Source organism: Eptatretus burgeri, chromosome 2 (assembly GCF_056783735.1).
Source record: "Eptatretus burgeri isolate ZD-2024b chromosome 2, Ebu_testis_v1, whole genome shotgun sequence".
NCBI classification, from domain to species: domain Eukaryota; kingdom Metazoa; phylum Chordata; class Myxini; order Myxiniformes; family Myxinidae; genus Eptatretus; species Eptatretus burgeri.
Window position 1 is genome coordinate 107,752,502 of NC_140962.1, and position 17,933 is coordinate 107,770,434.

Here is a 17,933-nt window from a genome sequence, read left to right on the forward strand (position 1 = left end):
CTCCCACCCCATTTCCAGGCAGTGCCAGCGAGGCCCGCAGAGTCAGGGCGCCACCGCCATTTTGCGGCTCATCACCAGACGGGTAGGCTCGACGCGGTCTCGGCCCCAGGCCCGTCTGCCCCCCTCATCGTTGAGGGTGGTCCTTTTTTCTTTTGCTTTGAGTATATGTGTTGTCGGCGCCGTCTGTGAAGTAAAACTGTGTAAGTGTTGCCGTGTGCTCGGTAGTCGGTAGTAGATCTGCACTTTTACATTTGCTTTTTGTGCAGAATTGCCGTGTCACTTTTACATTTGCTTTTGGTGTATAATTGTATATGTGTGCTTTCCGTTTGCCGCGGAATAAATGTGCTTTATGTTGAACTGTTTCTCCCGTTTCGCTTCGTCTTTTCTTTTATTGAATCTCCATCTTACTTCACGTAAAGGGTTGGTCGTGGGCTAAAACGCCCGATAATTAATCGAACCGTCGAGGTTGACGATAACACCGCTCGGTTATCCCGATAGTACGGAACGGGTCGCTTAAAGTGGCCCATGTTCGAAGTCGACCTGCGGCGAGGTGCGATCGCCCGGTCTACCCTCCGTGTGGGTACTTAGGTAGGTCGAATTTGGCGAGCAACCCTATCCCACGCGGGGGGCCGATTGGCACGATCGTGGTGAGGCCGAAAGGCCCACCAGTGACTAGTTCCCGGCGTTAGTCCGAGAGGGTCACGACGGGATTGTCCGTCCGGTGGGCGACGTGCCGCGATTCGAGTTACGTGGCCGTTCGCACGCCGGCGGGCGCGAATCCGCAACAGTATATTTAGAGTGAAAAAACACTTTAATGGTTTCTATTGCAATTTTAGTGGGTATATCACTAGATTCCCTGGCCTATACCTCCTGGGTGGGTCGAGTTTGCGCATTACTGTACTTGTTGATAATAAGTATAGTCTGGGGAGGACCATATCTTGTAAGAGGACCATAGAATTATAGATGTTTCTGCAGTGTGCACTTAAAGGGTTCTAGATGGTCTAAAGTGTTTGTTCCAATATTAGTTAGTTTTGAAGGGTCAAAAGGGTCTCATCTCTCAAGCATGTAAAAAGGGTCTAAAAAGGTCAAGTGGTCTAAACCTTTACATGGTCAAGGATCCAAGCTGTCTACAATCTGTCTGAAGGGTGTAGTGGTCGAAATGGTGTTCAGGTCCAAGGGATCTAAAGAGACTTAAGGTTCATAAATGGTCTAAACGTTCTATAGGTCTAAAGGGTATAAATGGTCTAAAAGGTGAAGGTGTGTAAAATGTCAAAAAATTAGTTAATTTGAAGGGGTCTAAAGGGTCTTCGGAGTATTGTGGGTAATAAGGGGCTTAGGGATCTTCAGGGGTCTAAGGGGTCTTCCAGGTATTAAGGGTCTTCAATGATCTTAGGGGTATTAAGGGTTTTAATGGTATTAAGGGTCTTTGGGGTTTAAAGGGTCTTCCAGGTCTTCAATGGTATTAAGTGTCTTTGGGGTTTAAAGGGTCTTCCAGGTCTCAAGGGTCTTCAATGGTCTTATGGGTATTAACGGTCTTTGGGGTCTAAAGGATCTTCCAGGTCTTCAGGGTCTTTAATGGTACTATGGATATTAAGGGTGTTAGGGGTATTAAAGGATCTTCAAGAGTCTTGGGGTTCTGAAGGGTCTTGGGGTCTTAAAGGTCTTGGGAGATTTGGGTTCTTCAGGGTTTGAAAGGGTCTTAGGGGTTTTGGGGGTATTAAGGGTCTTTTGGAGTCTTAAGGGTCTTGGGCATCTTAAAGGGTCTTTGAATGTTTAACCCTGCGTTAGTACCCTGGGGTGTTTGGAAACCCCAATTTTTTTCAATGTCCCATTCACTAATATCCGTTTTCTCCGCAGTCGCTTCACGATTCTGTGTGTTGAGTGCGCTCAAAATTTTTCACAGTCCTGTGGGAACTCTTGTGAGAGGTAGACGTCATTTCTTAGTGTGCGGAGAGAGAATACCTCAGGGTACTAACAAGGTACTGAAAAAATAAGCCTGAAATTCCTAAGGAATTCTTCGAGACAAAGAACAGATGTAATTATAACAGCATATTTGGTTTCACAGACAAAATGACACTAGTTTCATACATCCAGCAGAGCAAGAAAAAGAAAAATGTTATTCTTGTCAGCAGCATACACTATGATGACAAAATTGACCCAAACTCTGGAGGTAAGAATAAACCAGAAATTATCAAAAAGAAGGTTCCCTGCATGCCCAATGCCCAAACAACCCCACTCGTCACAGAGGGCATAGAGATGTGCATTCTGTTCCAGGTCACGCGATAATAAAGTGAAAACAGTGTGTAACCAGTGTGGTAAACATGCGTGTAAAGAACACAGCAAGTTGACTGTCAGTTGCATTGAGTGCCAAAATACAATATCAGGTGATGAAAGTGAGTGATGAGGATGTTTCTGCTGTAGCTCATGAGTTTTGATAAATTTTCTTTTCTATTATTGTCTTGATGTATTTATGTACTCATGTACTATGAAATCAAACTGAAATTTCATAATATGTATAATCCTGCATGCGTTCACTAAATAAATGAGTTAAACTTCATGCTATTTTTGCCTACATGCTTCATTAAAAAATTTAAAAGTTGGGGTGCTCAAACGCCCCAGGGTACTAACGGCGTAAAAAAAACCATGGTACTAACGCAGGGTTAAGGGGTCTCAGTAGTCTAAAGGGTAGATAGGTTTAAAAGGTAGATTCCAATCGTATGTAATTAAAAGATGTACGTGTCGTCAGCATGTAACTGATGGTCAAATAGTACGCAATTAATAGACATCTTGTGACACACAGACATGAACTGAGTTTTATGTACACTTAGTCCTCGATTTACACTCATTCTATTTGGGTTTTTTTGACCTAATGCCTTGGACAAAGTACTGAACAATTTACTATTAACACCTCATAATCTTCAAGTCAACGGTTTTTTGACGGAGAAAAATATTTAATTTTAATATATATATTTTGTATGCCATGTCGATTCTCGTGTAAGAGCTAATACACATAAACATATAATAAGGCAGGAGAGAAGAGGGGCGGTATAGGGAAGCACAAAATATTGGGGAACAGAGATAATAATAGGAGATCTGTGGAAGGGAGAGAGATGCGGTGGGGTACATGGGGTAAACAAGATGGTACTACAGGGTCTTTCAGGAAGGAAAACAGGGAATTTGAAGGAGGTGGGCTTGGGGTGGATTAACGGGGGAAGAAAAATCAAGATTTTGGATGGGGGAAGATATGAGATGGTGTGAACAGCTGTTTTGAAGACCTGGAGGGAGGAGTGGGATTGAAGAGAGTGTGGGAGTTTGTTCCAGAGGAGGGAAAAAAGAGGAATGAAAGAGTGAAGGTGAGCAGTGATTCTTGATTTTGGCAGTTTCGACAGAAGGGTTGCTGGCGGACCTTGAGCGCCTTGTGGAAATGTAGGGAGGACAGATCACAGAGAGAGCAGTGGGGACAAGGCTGGAGAGGAGATGGGAGAAAACCAAGACCACCGACCTGCCTGTGGTGAGAAAGCAAGAGAGAGAGAGAGAGAGAGAGAGAGAGAGAGAGAGAGAGAGAGAGAGAGAGAGAGAGAGAGAGAGAGAGAGAGAGAGAGAGAGAGAGAGAGAGAGAGAGAGAGAGAGAGAGAGATCACACAGAGAGTGTGGGGAGGGGAAGAGAGAGAGAGAGAGATAGAGAGAGAGAGAAACCCAAAGACTCAGCTTCATTGTGGGAGATACCAATGATCCTAAAAGCCTTGGTTTCCACAGCGTGAAGTCGAGCGAGGTGTGAGGCAGGAGCACCACCCCAGAGGGGGCAGCAGTACTCCATCAAACTGCGGATGAAAGCTTTGTAGATGGTCAGGAGCTCAGGTGTGCCAAGGAAGGACTTTGCACGATGTAGGATGCCCTGTCAGCGGATGGCTTTGGAGGCCAGTTTGGAGATGTGGCTTTTCCAGGAAAGATCGTGGAGCGAGACCCAAGAGGTGGGAGACAGTGGAGGTAGTGTGAGTTGTTGACAGTTGATGACAAATTTTGCGCCAGCATGCAAGAGGAATGGTGGTACGAGCGTAAATCGAGAAGTTCCTGGCATATAAAGATGTTCTACTCCTGATTTACAAACATTGGAGTGCAAACTTTATCTACATGGTCACATTTCATTGGTACTGTAAATACTTTATAGATGATCTAACATTCTAAATATGACATACTTTACAGAAATATATGTGTGTTGTTGCTGTTGATTGGCCCCATGACTCTCCTGCATGGACCGGCCTTATAATATTCCACCATTAACCACAGCCATGGAGGTCTGCTTTGTCCTTGGGCAAATGTGTTTAGTGGCCACGCCCCATCAGGTTGATTGACAGTTATAGTCCCGCCCACACCTCTGATCCCTTCCTATTCCATTACAAAGGAATGCATCTTTGTTGTTTAATGATGATGTCCCAAAGTTTAATGAGCGTTATTGGATGGGAAATTCTCTGCAGATGACTGGTCGGTTTATTTATTTATTTTACTTATTGTTTTTTAAGTTCTATCTTGGTAGATTTTTTTTTTAGAATATACAAGATGACCGGTGAACCTGTTGGGTTCCCGTTATGACAGCGGTTGATAAAAAAAAATCATTTCAAAAAAAACAAAACAAAACATAAAGATAGCTCCAGTGAACTATACCGCTGAGGTTGTTTGTGTTGATCAAATTCTCCTGAAGAGTACTTGACTCAATCATGAATTTATTTTTTAATAATTTTTTCGTTGCTCGATTTGAATGAAACTTGATACTGCACACTGCAGGAGAATGGTGAGTAAGGTGGGCTGAAAATTTTTGCACTATCGTGTACCGTTTTGGCTGTATTTCGGGAAAATACATACATACATATATACAAGATGAGAGTTTTAGTAATAGATAGATGTTGTATTGAGCCAATGGAGTGTCTCGGCTATCCCTGCATAAGAAGTCTCCCGAATTCTTGATATAGTATGAGATTGGGTCGTTCGGGATTATACATTTTTTTTAAAGAGGAAGGGCACATCAATAAAATAATAAAATAACCAATAAATAACCAATAATAAATAAAACCAATAAAATAACTAGATCTACTTTGCCAATTTAAGTAATAAGCAAGAGCACACCTGGAATGAGGCCTGTGACTGGGTCTGCTCTTGCTCATGACTTAAATGAGCAAAGTAGATCACGTTACTTTTTTGGTTTGATGCACCCTATATCTTAAAACAAGAATGACCGCACTATGCTCACAACCTGCGACAAAATCCAGAAGCGGGCCGATTGGGAAATGTGGATTTAAAGCACTATTAAAACATGAATAGTGTGATTGGGAAAATGCCTGGTGTTGGCTTAGTGGTTACGGTGGCGGCTTGGGATCCCAGGGTCCTGAGTTCAAGTCCCGTTGGTTGCTGAATTAACACCAGGGAGTTCACTCAGCCTGTCATCCTTCTGAGGTCGGCGAAATGAGTACCAGTGTACTGGTCCCGGTGTATGCCCCGGTTAGAATAGGTGTACCATATCCCTATGTGTCGTAAGAGGCGACCAGGGTTGGCGTCAGGAAGGGCATCCGGCCATAAAACATTGCCTCAAGAAAAAGCCCAACCCCTGCACAGCAGGGAAAAATGGTTGTAAAAACAGTCATAGTGTGATTGAGAAACATTTGAAAATTTTAGTTATGATAAATTGTTAAATATATATATTTTTAAAATTTTATTTTAAAGCCTATTTAAAATTTAAATCGTTTGTAGCTGCTCCAAGAACTGTGTTGTGTAACACAGGATACAGACTTGTGCTAGTGTTGGAAACGGAGTATTAATTTAACCTGTTTGTGGTACACAACTGTTTTGGGTACCACAGACAGGTTAATTTTATGGCAGGCATTTCCTATTGGTCAAGATGCACGCAGCAATAGCTGGTGTGGCACTTGCCTCCTGCTACCCATGACAGTAGTGGGGTCTGATCTTGACCTAATGTCTTCTAGTCTTTGACCAGTTTACTTTGGGGAGGAGCTTCTGCACCTCACTCTCATTTCTGCTCCCTCCGAACTCCCACCCCACCCTTTCCCCTCCTTCCAGACGCCCACACACCCCTTACCCTCCCCCAACACACCTCTTCCCACCCCACCCCTTCCCCTTTCTCCTCCCACCACACCCCCCTCCATCCAGACTCCCACCCACCCCATCCTTTCCCTCAACATACCTCTTTCCACCCTGCCCCTTCCCCCTCCTCCTCCCACCACACCCCCTCCATCCAGACTCCCACCCAACCCCTTCCCCTCCCTCCCTCCCTCGAGACTCCCACCCCACCACTTCCCCTCCCCCCTCTCTCATCCCTCCTCCCACTCCCCCTCCCTCTGGACTCCCACAAATAAAATTATTTTACATGATGTAACACAAGGAAACACAAGGAAATTAGACACAGGTTGAGGCCCATTCAGCACATCATTCCTGTACCACATCAACTCAACACTAATTTATCAACACAACATCAAAATAAGAAAATGTAAAATGGTTTTTTTTGTAGTTTTTGTATTTTTTCCCTCCACAGGGGAGGGGTCATGGGCTTGGATAAAAAACACTACATCAACCACACAAACCCCTTGACGAAACCCCCACCAAAAGCACTCCTTACACATGCACACAATCACCCATTAATGCTCAAACTACCTAAACGTTCTCCAAACATCCCAATACGCCTCCATCTCCAGAACTTCCAGGTACCTATCTAATTCTAATTTAAACTTATCTACTGCTTCTGCTGCCACTACCTTCTCAGGGAGGCCATTCCATGCATTAGCTACTCTCTGAGTAAAAGTGCCCTGCCTTGCTACCGTCTTAACTCTCCTCTTCTTTACTCTCAGGCTATGGCCCCTGGTCCTATCACTGTGTACTCTGTTGAATAATTCATCTGCACTTATTTTATCAATACCTTTAATTGTCTTAAACATCTCCATCATATCTCCTCATAACTGCCTCCTTTCTAGTGTATAAAGCCCTGTCTCCTTCAGATGCTCCTCATAGCTGAATCTAGCTAGGCCCGAAATCAATCTAATAGCCCTGCGCTGAACCCTCTCTACGGCATCTATATCCTTCCTGAATTGTGGTGACCAGAACTGCACACAATATTCTAAATTTGGCCCTCAATAAATTCCGAAACAATGTTAACACCACCTCTTTTGATTTATAAATGATCCCCCTCCGAATACAACCTAAAACACAATTTGCTTTACTTATAGGTGCCTGGCACTGTTATGCCTGCTTACCTCCTATATCCATGACCACCCCCAGATCCTTCTCCTGTGTGACACACTCCAAAATTACCCCTTGCATCCTGTAATCTCTATTTTCATTGTTCTTTCCCATTCCCAACACCTTAAACTTGCTCAGGTTAAATTACATCTGCCAGTCTTTTGTAGTGGAACAAAAGTATTCAAATGAAATCAATGATGTCATGCACAGTGACACATTTTCGAAAATTACTTTACACCACGTATTTTTTTTATGATTTTACACATGAGGTGACATACCTCACACGGAGGAAATCATGGCAGTTATCAGCTGCAATGGAACTGAAATGTGGGGAAAAATAGCTGAATAAAAGTATCCAATTAAAGTCAATGATGTCATACGCAACGATGCCCGAGATAAAGTTATTTTACACTTTTTTCCCGTTAATTACCACCATAACATCGCACGGGACTGGACGAACGAACACACACACACACACACACACACATACACACACACACACACACACACACACACACACACACACACACACACACACACACACACACACACACACACACACACACACACACACACACACACACACACACACACACACACACACACACACACACACACACACACACACACTTATTATTATAGATATATATTCAATAGCCTTTATCAATAAACTGCGATATGAAGACCTATTCAAGACTTAGTTTATTGATAAGTTAAATCAAATAAAAATTATGTGGCAAACTATGTTTGCACCAGTCTTTTAGGGCCACCCAGTATTCCTAAATGTCCACTTTCACAACACTTTATATTCCTCAACTGAGATGATACTGAGATGACAAAGGTCAAAATAAAATAAAAAAATAAGAAAGGAAACTTCCATGAAAGGGTTTGTAGAACCATATTGAGTTCATATTTTAATCACAAAATAATCTGTAAAATAATATTACCTCATGTCTTGTTTCCTCAAAAATTAATTTTACTCATTTTGAGAAATGGTGCTTGAAGTTGGACTTCTGTTTCAGAAACACGACTGAATAGTCCCTGGTAATGCAGACAGAGACAAAGCTCCTGCTTGGCTTTCAGGATGGCGAAACACCAAGGAACAGTGAAAAACATTTGCAATTTGGGAACAGAAAAATCCCATAATTCTGAAGCATAGTAGTTGTGGAATGCAGATTTGGAAGTTTGTGGTTGTTTTGGAGCACAGGATGTGAGACAGCCCAATCATCTAAACCCACATAGCGGGCAGCCATGCCTCGCATCATCCTTCCCTCCTGTTCCTGGAAACTACACAAAATATTTTTTACAATTAGATGATCAACGTGGTCCATTACAGTCCTGTCTTCGACTTTAGCATCAGTGAGGTCCAGCATGGTCTCAATCACCTGCATGTTTCGAATTCTACAGCTGTCTTCTTTCTCATAAATCTTTCAAAACGTTTGTCAAATACCCATCTCAGGATTGCTGTAGTTGTGAGAACAGCTTGTTGCTTTGGCACTACCAGGCTTTCCCAGAAAATGGGAAACAAATTAAATTTGGAATTTGGATGTAAACCTTGGCAGAAGAATCAAAACTAGATTGGTGAATAACAATTTATCAATGTTAATGGGTTTTATGTTTATACCTCACTGATTTATCAAGGCAAACAGGATGGAATAACAAATATAAAATGTAATTACAATAATGAAAATGAATCCTGCAGAAATGTTTATCTTTGATAAACCAAAATTGATACAACTCCTTTGAGAAACATGACACATTTGGCCCAGGCCCATGTGGCATGGCACCTCTAGGGGTGTATTATTCATGTCGCCACCTATCACATCCATATTCCAACAATATTTGCCACAAGTTATTTCCCTGCATACAAATGAGAGTGGCTACAAGACACAATTGTCTTCATACTGACGTGACCTGCATGATATTGTATGTGTGTGTGTGTGTGTGTGTGTGTGTGTGGGGGGGGCTGGGTGGATTATCAGTGCCTCTGATGCGCATGTGAATGGATTATTTACATACTTTCATTAGCCACGCAGTGCAGACACAGCTCGTAGTACTGAACAATGATGCTATGGCCCTTCTCGTTTTCCCTGCTTCATCTTGTCACCATGAATCTCAATTAACTTGGGTGGAATGTAAAGTACATAAAAATGGCACTGTTTTTAATGATCTTCACAAGCTATTTGACCGAAGGTGCCAGACGAAGGTTTAAGGCATTCTAGTTGCAACCATTCCCAGCTCATAAACATGGCGTCAAATAATTGGACGGATCCTCACTTTTGATGTCCAAAAGCAGGCCATTTAAGGAACTGATATAGTCACTGCAAGACAAAAGTCATTTTTCTACATACTCACAAATAACTTTGAAAAAGAAAGAATGTTAGTCATAAACGATAAGCTCATATGGCTGGGGTGCAAACTTGGTTGTACAATGGTCCTTTCTACGCAGGTAACGATTAAAAGATGTTTGCGGTGCTGAGTAATGTAAACATTTAACTTACACGAGGTACCAGGAGTGCTTCTGCACTTGATCCAGCTGTGGGAAGATGTTGGCAAAGTATCAACAGTGACAATTTCAGATGAAAACTCTGCTTGTAGGGAAAGACAAAAGGACTGATGTAGTGAACAGGACTCACCATTAGCCTCTTATTCGTATCCACCTCTATCATGCCTCGAAGCAGGTCCTGGCAGTCTGGGGGGATAAAGTGGGGCATGTGGAACACTCCACGCTTCACTTTCTCCAATAATTGTCGTAGATTGTCATCATCGAAGGGAAGTGCACCCTACCAAAAATAAGAAGAAAGTGGATACAGTGGAAGATAAATCTGGCTGAAGTAACAACAACAACAAGCAGACCGCAAAACTTCCTTCAACTGGTCCAGGTGTTGAAATAAAACTAGCAGGACTTGCAGAACAGTTTTAAAATGTCCGATTACACAGAATTATCGACTAATTTTTATTACGTGAGGAAAAGCGAATGATTAATTTACTTTATTGAAGAAAATGGAATTATTACTGAAAATTTAAATAACAGTTTGATAAAATAGAGTTACATAAGTGACATTGCAGCAAAAATCCTCCCAGAAAGGTCTTGAATAACTCTCAACTCCTGCACTAATGGCAATCACGACTGCAATGCTAAAGAAGATGGAGCGTTCACTGCTGGGATTGGGATAGTGCCCACAATGGACTCCTCAACTCGTGAAAGCAAATGAAAAATGGAAATTCTCACTCACATTCAAAGTTGCACGAAAAGGTTGTGTGCTAGCTTGTACACAACAAAGAACATATATATATATATATATATATATATATATATATATATATATATATATATATATATACATATATATATATTTGACAGTGTGTCTGTCTCTGTGTCTGTGTGTGTGTTTGTCTGTGACCTATGCACGTGAAAAGTACTGGACTGATCCTCACCAAACTTCACATGCTGACAAAACATGTACCCGGGAGTGTCCCGATGTAAAAGAATTGCACTTCTGACTTGCGGTTTCCGAATTATGACGTCATCACCTGATTTTGTAACGTTAATTTTTCAAGTTCAGCCGATTGACATGGGGCCAACGCCATTTGCAATAGAATGAAAAAAATAATGCTGAAGTCAATTGAAGACAATGACTTCCGACTTCCCGGTTTCCGAATTATGACGTCATCATCTGATTGCGTAACGTTAATTTTTCAAGTTCAGCTGATTGACATGGGGCCAACGCCATTTGCAATAGAATGAAAAAATAATGCTACAGTCAATTGAAGACAATGACTTCCGACTTCCAGGTTTCCGAATTATGACGTCATCACCTGATTGCAAAACGTTAATTTTTAAAGTTCAGCCGATTGACATGGGACCGATGCAATTTGCTCGAGAATGAGAATGAGAATTAATGAAGTCGCAAATGATGACATGAAACCAGCCTCACATTGTTGAGGCATTATGGTTTTTTATCTGATGCGGCAATAAATCTTAACATTTTTGAACTCGAGTCCTCTGCATATAAAACATGGCGGGGAAAATTTAATATTATAGTGGTGATGAAAAAAATTAATAATAGTGGCAGCCTCGACAATTTCACAATTAACTGTGACATAGACTCCTTCAGACCAACCGTCATCCACGGGATTCCTGTGCGGAGCACGGGTATCCCTGCTAGTATATATATATATATATATATATATATATATATATATATATATATATATATATATTTCAGAATTTAAAAAAAATAAAATAAAATAAAATATATATATATATATATATATATATATATATATATATATATATATATATATATATATATATATATATATATATATATATATATATATATATATAAAACCTCGTGTTGGCATAGTGGTTAGGGTTGCGGCTTGGGATCCAAAAGGTCCTGAGTTCAAGCCCTGTTGGCTGCGTGAATTAATACACACCAGGAGGTTGACTCAGCCTGTCACCCTTCCGAGGTCGGCAAAGTGAGTACCAGTGTACTGGGCCCGGTGTATGCCCCGGTTAAAATAGGTGTATCATATCCCTGTGTGTCATAAGAGGCGACCAGGGTTGCGTCAGGAAGGGCATCCGGCGTAAAACCTGTGCCAAATCACTATGCGGATCATACGGATGATCCGCTGTGGCGACCCCTAACGGGAGCAGCTGAAATAAGAAGATATATATATATATATATATATATATATATATATATATATATATATATATATATATATATATATATACATATACATATATACATATACATATATACATATATATATATATATATATATATATATATATATATATATATATATATATATATATATATATATATCCGGTGGCGAGAATGACCACGAGGTAGGTGAAGTTACATTGTCTACCAGCAGACTCCCGGAATTGTAGGCCGTCACTCACGGATAATTCCGTGACGCGGCGGGTCGTTTAACCGACCGTGGACGCCAATACCTCAACCGCGTAGCGTAGGGTCTTCCTGCCAGGTGTAATCAGTTGACCTAATTAACCATGCGGTTTCGACGACTGGGGAACCACGCCCTCGGTACACCTTGCCCGAACCGGATCACTCTACCAACTACGGTAGAGTACCAACTACCAACTCCGGATCGGATGCAGCTGACCGGAACTGCCAAGGACATACCGGCTCGAATGAACAGATTATCGGGGATAAAGACCCGGCTAAACTTAGATCCGAACCATGCTGGACCAATGAAGGAAAAGACAAAAATGAATTGGGAACATTTCTACAATAATTTATTTACACCTGGCGAGGAAAAACATGTGGTACAGGAACAGGTTTATTGGTGTGCTATGCAGGGGAAGGAAGAGAGATGTAGAGTGACAATTTTACAGCAAAGAGGACACAGAGCAGACTTGTCATGAGAATAATACAGGCCAGAATTACAGTAATCAAAAACTTAAACAGTTTATACTTCATGGACAGGCGCCACACACTCAGACACACACGCGGACAAAATAAACCCAGTTGAATGGCAAAGGACTTTTGCAGCCACGGAGGGAAGGAGCTGAGGTCGCAGTTCTTTTGGTACCCGAACGCTCCGAGGGCAGGGATGCTCCATGGTGCGGCATCCAAGAGAGGTCGTGCAGTTCGGCCCACCGCCGCACGTGTGGAGACCGCACGTCTCCAGGTGGAGCCCAGGTGGAGAGCATGGAGTCCAAGGTATGAACGGGGCTGCAGACAGGAGCCGGACCCGACAGAGGCCTGGTCGAGGTCTTTTCAGCTCTCTCACAACCAACCAACAAACGAACAAACGAACGAACGAACTTTCAAATCCAACCAGCGAACCTCTTCCTCCCTCAACCAACAACGAACTCTCTGACTCTCTCAGTCTACCCTGAGGATGGCGTCGTAATTTATAGATCCCCAAGGTCGGGGAGGGCCTTGGCAAAGCTGAAGTCACCGTCCGCCCTAATTGGACAGGGCCTTCATGGGGTCTGCCCTTTCTGGGCGGGATTTCAGCCAGGCCGGGAAAACCCGCCCACTCCACTCCTGTTTGAGGAAGGTGGACGGCGGTACAGCCAAGAAAGAATTGGAACGTTTGGGGAAGCCAAAAAGGAACTGCGGACGTGAAGGTTCTGCCTCGGAAAAACGAGGCTCAGGAGATGCACGTGACAGTGGATCGTGATGGAGGGGATATAAAGATTAATTAATCTAACTAAAAAAAACATCGCAACGCACCCCCTTTTGCTTTCCCACTACACACAAGGAGGGATTCCATCTGCACATATACTTAATGGCATAACTAAACTTCGGGCCAACTGTATGTCTTATATGCATACGGTTCCTAGAACCGTAACAATATATTACAGAATATATATATATATATATATATATATATATATATATATATATATATGTATATATATATATATATATATATATATATATATATATATATATATATATATATATATATATATATATATATATATATATATATATACAGTATACAAATATATACTTGTAGTAATGCCCGGCGTTGCTTGGGCTCGCAATAAAGCCTGGCGTTGCCCGGGCTTTCTTGCAAATTTCCTGAATAGCTGTTAGCGGTTAGGGGTTAGGGTTAGCGGTTGGGGTTAGCGGTTAGGTTTAGCGGTTAGGGTTAGCGGTTAGGGTTAGGTGTTAGGGTAAGGGTTAGCTGTTAGGGTTAGGGTTAGTGTTTGGGTAGCTAACCCTAACCCTAACCCTAACACTAACCCAAACCCTAACCCAAACCCGAACAGCTTGGCGTAGCGGAGGTAAACAGCGCCCGTGGCAAAGTGGAAAGCTGCTGTCCTGTGAGCCGCCTATCACATAAGCTGTTGACTCTCAGAAACTTGTCTTCTGATTGTGTTGTCGCTTTGGGTCTGCCAGACCTCTTCATGTCAGAGTTTCCTCCAGTTTCCAAGTTCCTTTTGATGGTGTAGGAAACTGTACTCACTGACACCTTGGCTTTTCTTTGCAATTTCTCCAAAGGAAAGACCTCCACTTTTAAGGGTTATAATGGTCTGTCTGTCTTCCTTTGTTCGTTGTCTTTTTTTCGCCATTATGGCAGCAATATACTACTTCCTGCAGTGCAATATTGTCCAAATAATGCTTCAGAGGGTGTAGCAACACAGTCTGTTTCAACACTGCTTTTATACAGAGAGTGGGTTTGTAACTAATCAACAAAAGTTGGGAGACCTGTGGGAATTGCTTGCATCAACTTTCAAGGCTTTATTTACTTCTATTGCTACAAAACAGCTGCAGTTGCTAACCCATTACTTGTTCTCTGAAAAGGGCCTTTTTTAGCAACTCTGAAATTTACATAATTACTTTCGAAATCTGAAGATTTCGTCGGTATATTGATGACTTCCATCCTCTGTTTGTGTGTTTGTTTGTGTGTGTTTGTGTGTTTGCTTGTAGGCACGATAACTCGAGAACGGAAGAAGGTACCAATGTCAAATTACACCACGTGATTCAGGAGGGTGATGGCGAGTGCTGATTAGATTTTGGTCAAAATCGGTCAAAGGTCAAGGTCACAGTGAGGTCCATCCATCCATCCATTAGGACCATACTCTGTGCAGAGCGTTGGTGCCGCCGAAGCAGTCTCCTTGGCTATTGGGAACAATCCTGGACGGGTCGCCACTCCGACACAGTATACCAGCATGCTGGCACTCATTTTGCCGACCTCGGAAGGATGACAGGCAGAGTCAACCCCACCTGGTGTTAATTCAACAGCTGAGCGGGATTTGAACTCGGGACCCTAGGATCCCAAGCCCACTACCTTAACCATTAAGTCAACACCAGGCATACAGTGAGGTCAAACATTCGATTTTTGATGGTTTGGTACAGAATCATCGTAGAAACTTCTGGTTTGCGTCGCTACCTTCTCTCGAGACAGCTTTTATGAGACAAGGTCAGAGGTCAAGTTGACGATTTCGTAAGTAACAGTTTATGACTGCTTCTTTTTCAGTTTTTGGTGACCTCAAAAAATTTTTTCACCTCTGGCAGTTTACCGCTTAGCTTTGTACCATTTCAGGTTATTCACTGGACTTGAACTGCTTAAATTTCAGTAAAAACTAGAAAAATGGGGGCGTTCTAAAACTCTCAACCAGTCATATATATATATAAAAAAAAAAAAATATATATATATATGTATATATATATATATATATATATATATATATATATATATATATATATATATATATATATATATATATATATATATATATATATGCAGCTCTGGAGAAAAATAAGAGACCACTCCAAAAAAAATTTAAATCAGCATCTCCACATGTATGGCAGCCATTCCATTCGAGTGCCTGTTGAATTCCAACACAGGCACACCTCATTCTACTTGGTGAGGTACTGATTAGGTGATCACCTGAACCAAATCTTATTTAACAAGGAAAAGTATAAAAACCACTGCTGTGGTCGTCACTATCCTCTTGCAATAGGACCAGCTGGATGGCAAAAACAGTGCTCGTGGTACCTCAAAAGTAATTGGAATAAAAAAAAATATTGACCATGCCAAAAGAGTTGAAAAGAAAAGTTTTGAGTGAGGAAAAGAAGGGTTCAATTCTGGCTTTACTGGTAGAGGGATACAGTGAGCATCACGTTGCTTCCATCCTTAAAATTTCAAAGACGGCGGTTCATAAGAACAAGGTCAAGCAGCAGACATTGGGAACAACTAAGCTACAGACTGGCAGAGGGCGAAAACGACTTTCCACTGACCAGGATGACTGCCAACTTATTCGAATGTCACTCAACAACCGTAGGATGACATCAAGTGACCCACAAAAAGAATGGCAAACGGCAGCTGGGGTGAAATGTACGGTGAGGACGGTTCGAAACAGGCTCCTCGGGGCAGGGCTGAAGTCTGCAAAGTGAGAAAAAAGCCCTTCATCAATGAGAAGCATAGAAGAGCCAGGCTGAGGTTTGCAAAAGACCATAAGGATTGGACCGTAGAGGACTGGAGTAAGGTCATCTTCTCTGATGAGTCCAATTTTCAGCTTTGCCCAACACCTGGTCGTCTAATGGTTAGACGGAGACCTGGAGAGGCCTACAAGCCACAGTGTCTCACACCCACTGTGAAATTTGGTGGAGGATCGGTGATGATCTGGGGGTGCTTCAGCAAGGCTGGAATCGGGCAGATTTGTCTTTGTGAAGGACTCATGAATCAAGCCACGTACAAGGTTGCCCTGGAAGAACACTTGCTTCCTTCTGCTGTGACAATGTTCCCCAACTCTGAGGATTGTTTTTCCAGCAGGACAATGGTCCATGCCACACAGCCAGATCAATCAACGTGTGGACGGAGGACCATCAGATCAAGATCCTGTCATGGCCAGCCCAATCTCCAGACCTGAACCCCATTGAAAACCTCTGGAATGTGATCAAGAGGAAGATGGATGGTCACAAGCCATCAAACAAAGCCGAGCTGCTTGAATTTTTGCACCAGGAGTGGCATAAAGTCACCCAACAGCAATGTGAAAGACTGGTGGAGAACATGCCAAGACGCATGAAAGTTGTGATTGAAAATCAGGGTTATTCCACAAAATATTGACTTCTGAACTCTTCCGAAGTTAAAACATTAGAATTGTGTTGTTTAAAAATGAATATGAACTTGTTTTGTTTGTATTCTTTGGGGTCTGAAAACACTGAATCGTCGTTGTTATTTTGACCAGTTGTCATTTTCTGCAAATAAATGCTCTAAATGACAATATTTTTCTTCGGAATTTGGGAGAAATGTCAGTTGTTTATAGAATAAAACAAAAATGTTCATTTTACTCAAACACATACCTATTCATAGTAAAACCAGAAGAACTGATAATTTTGCAGTGGTCTCAATTTTTTCCAGAGCTGAATATATACATATATATACATAAATATACACATATATACATATATACATTTATATATATATATATATATATATATATATATATATATATATATATATATATGTATATATATATATATATATATATATATATATATATATATATATATATATATATATATATACACACATATATACATATATATATATACACACATATACATATATACATATATATATATATATATATATATATATATATATATATATATACACACATATACATATATATGTACATATATATATATATATATATATATATATATATATATATATATATATATATATATATATATATATATATATATATCGATATAGATAACCGGTGTATATATATATATATATATATATATATATATATATATATATATATATATATATATATATATATATATATATATATATATACATACATATATATACATGTTTATATATTTATATATATGTATAATTATATATATATATATATATATATATATATATATATATATATATATATATATATATATATATATATATATATATATATATACACACATATATATACATGTTTATATATTTATATATATGTAGAATTATATATATATATATATATATATATATATATATATATATATATATATATATACATATATGTTTATATATATATATATATATATATATATATATATATATATATATATATATATATATTTATATATATATATATATATATATATATATATATATATATAGTTGCGGATTTGCGCCCGCCGGCGTGCGGACGGCCACGTAACTTGAATCGCGGC

At 40.5% G+C, this 17,933-nt stretch overlaps 1 protein-coding gene across 1 annotated transcript in view; it reads right to left on the bottom strand.

Moving 5' to 3' along the window:
* Window positions 1-17,933, bottom strand: part of LOC147032765 (serine/threonine-protein kinase BRSK2-like) — a 242,804-nt gene that overhangs the window by 112,647 nt on the left and 112,224 nt on the right. The window contains exons 6-7 of the mRNA XM_085850890.1: window positions 9,879-10,025; window positions 9,744-9,778 (exon numbers count right to left, since the gene is read on the bottom strand). Coding sequence (XP_085707016.1) covers window positions 9,744-9,778; window positions 9,879-10,025 — 182 coding nt within the window. The remainder of the gene's footprint in view (window positions 1-9,743; window positions 9,779-9,878; window positions 10,026-17,933) is intronic.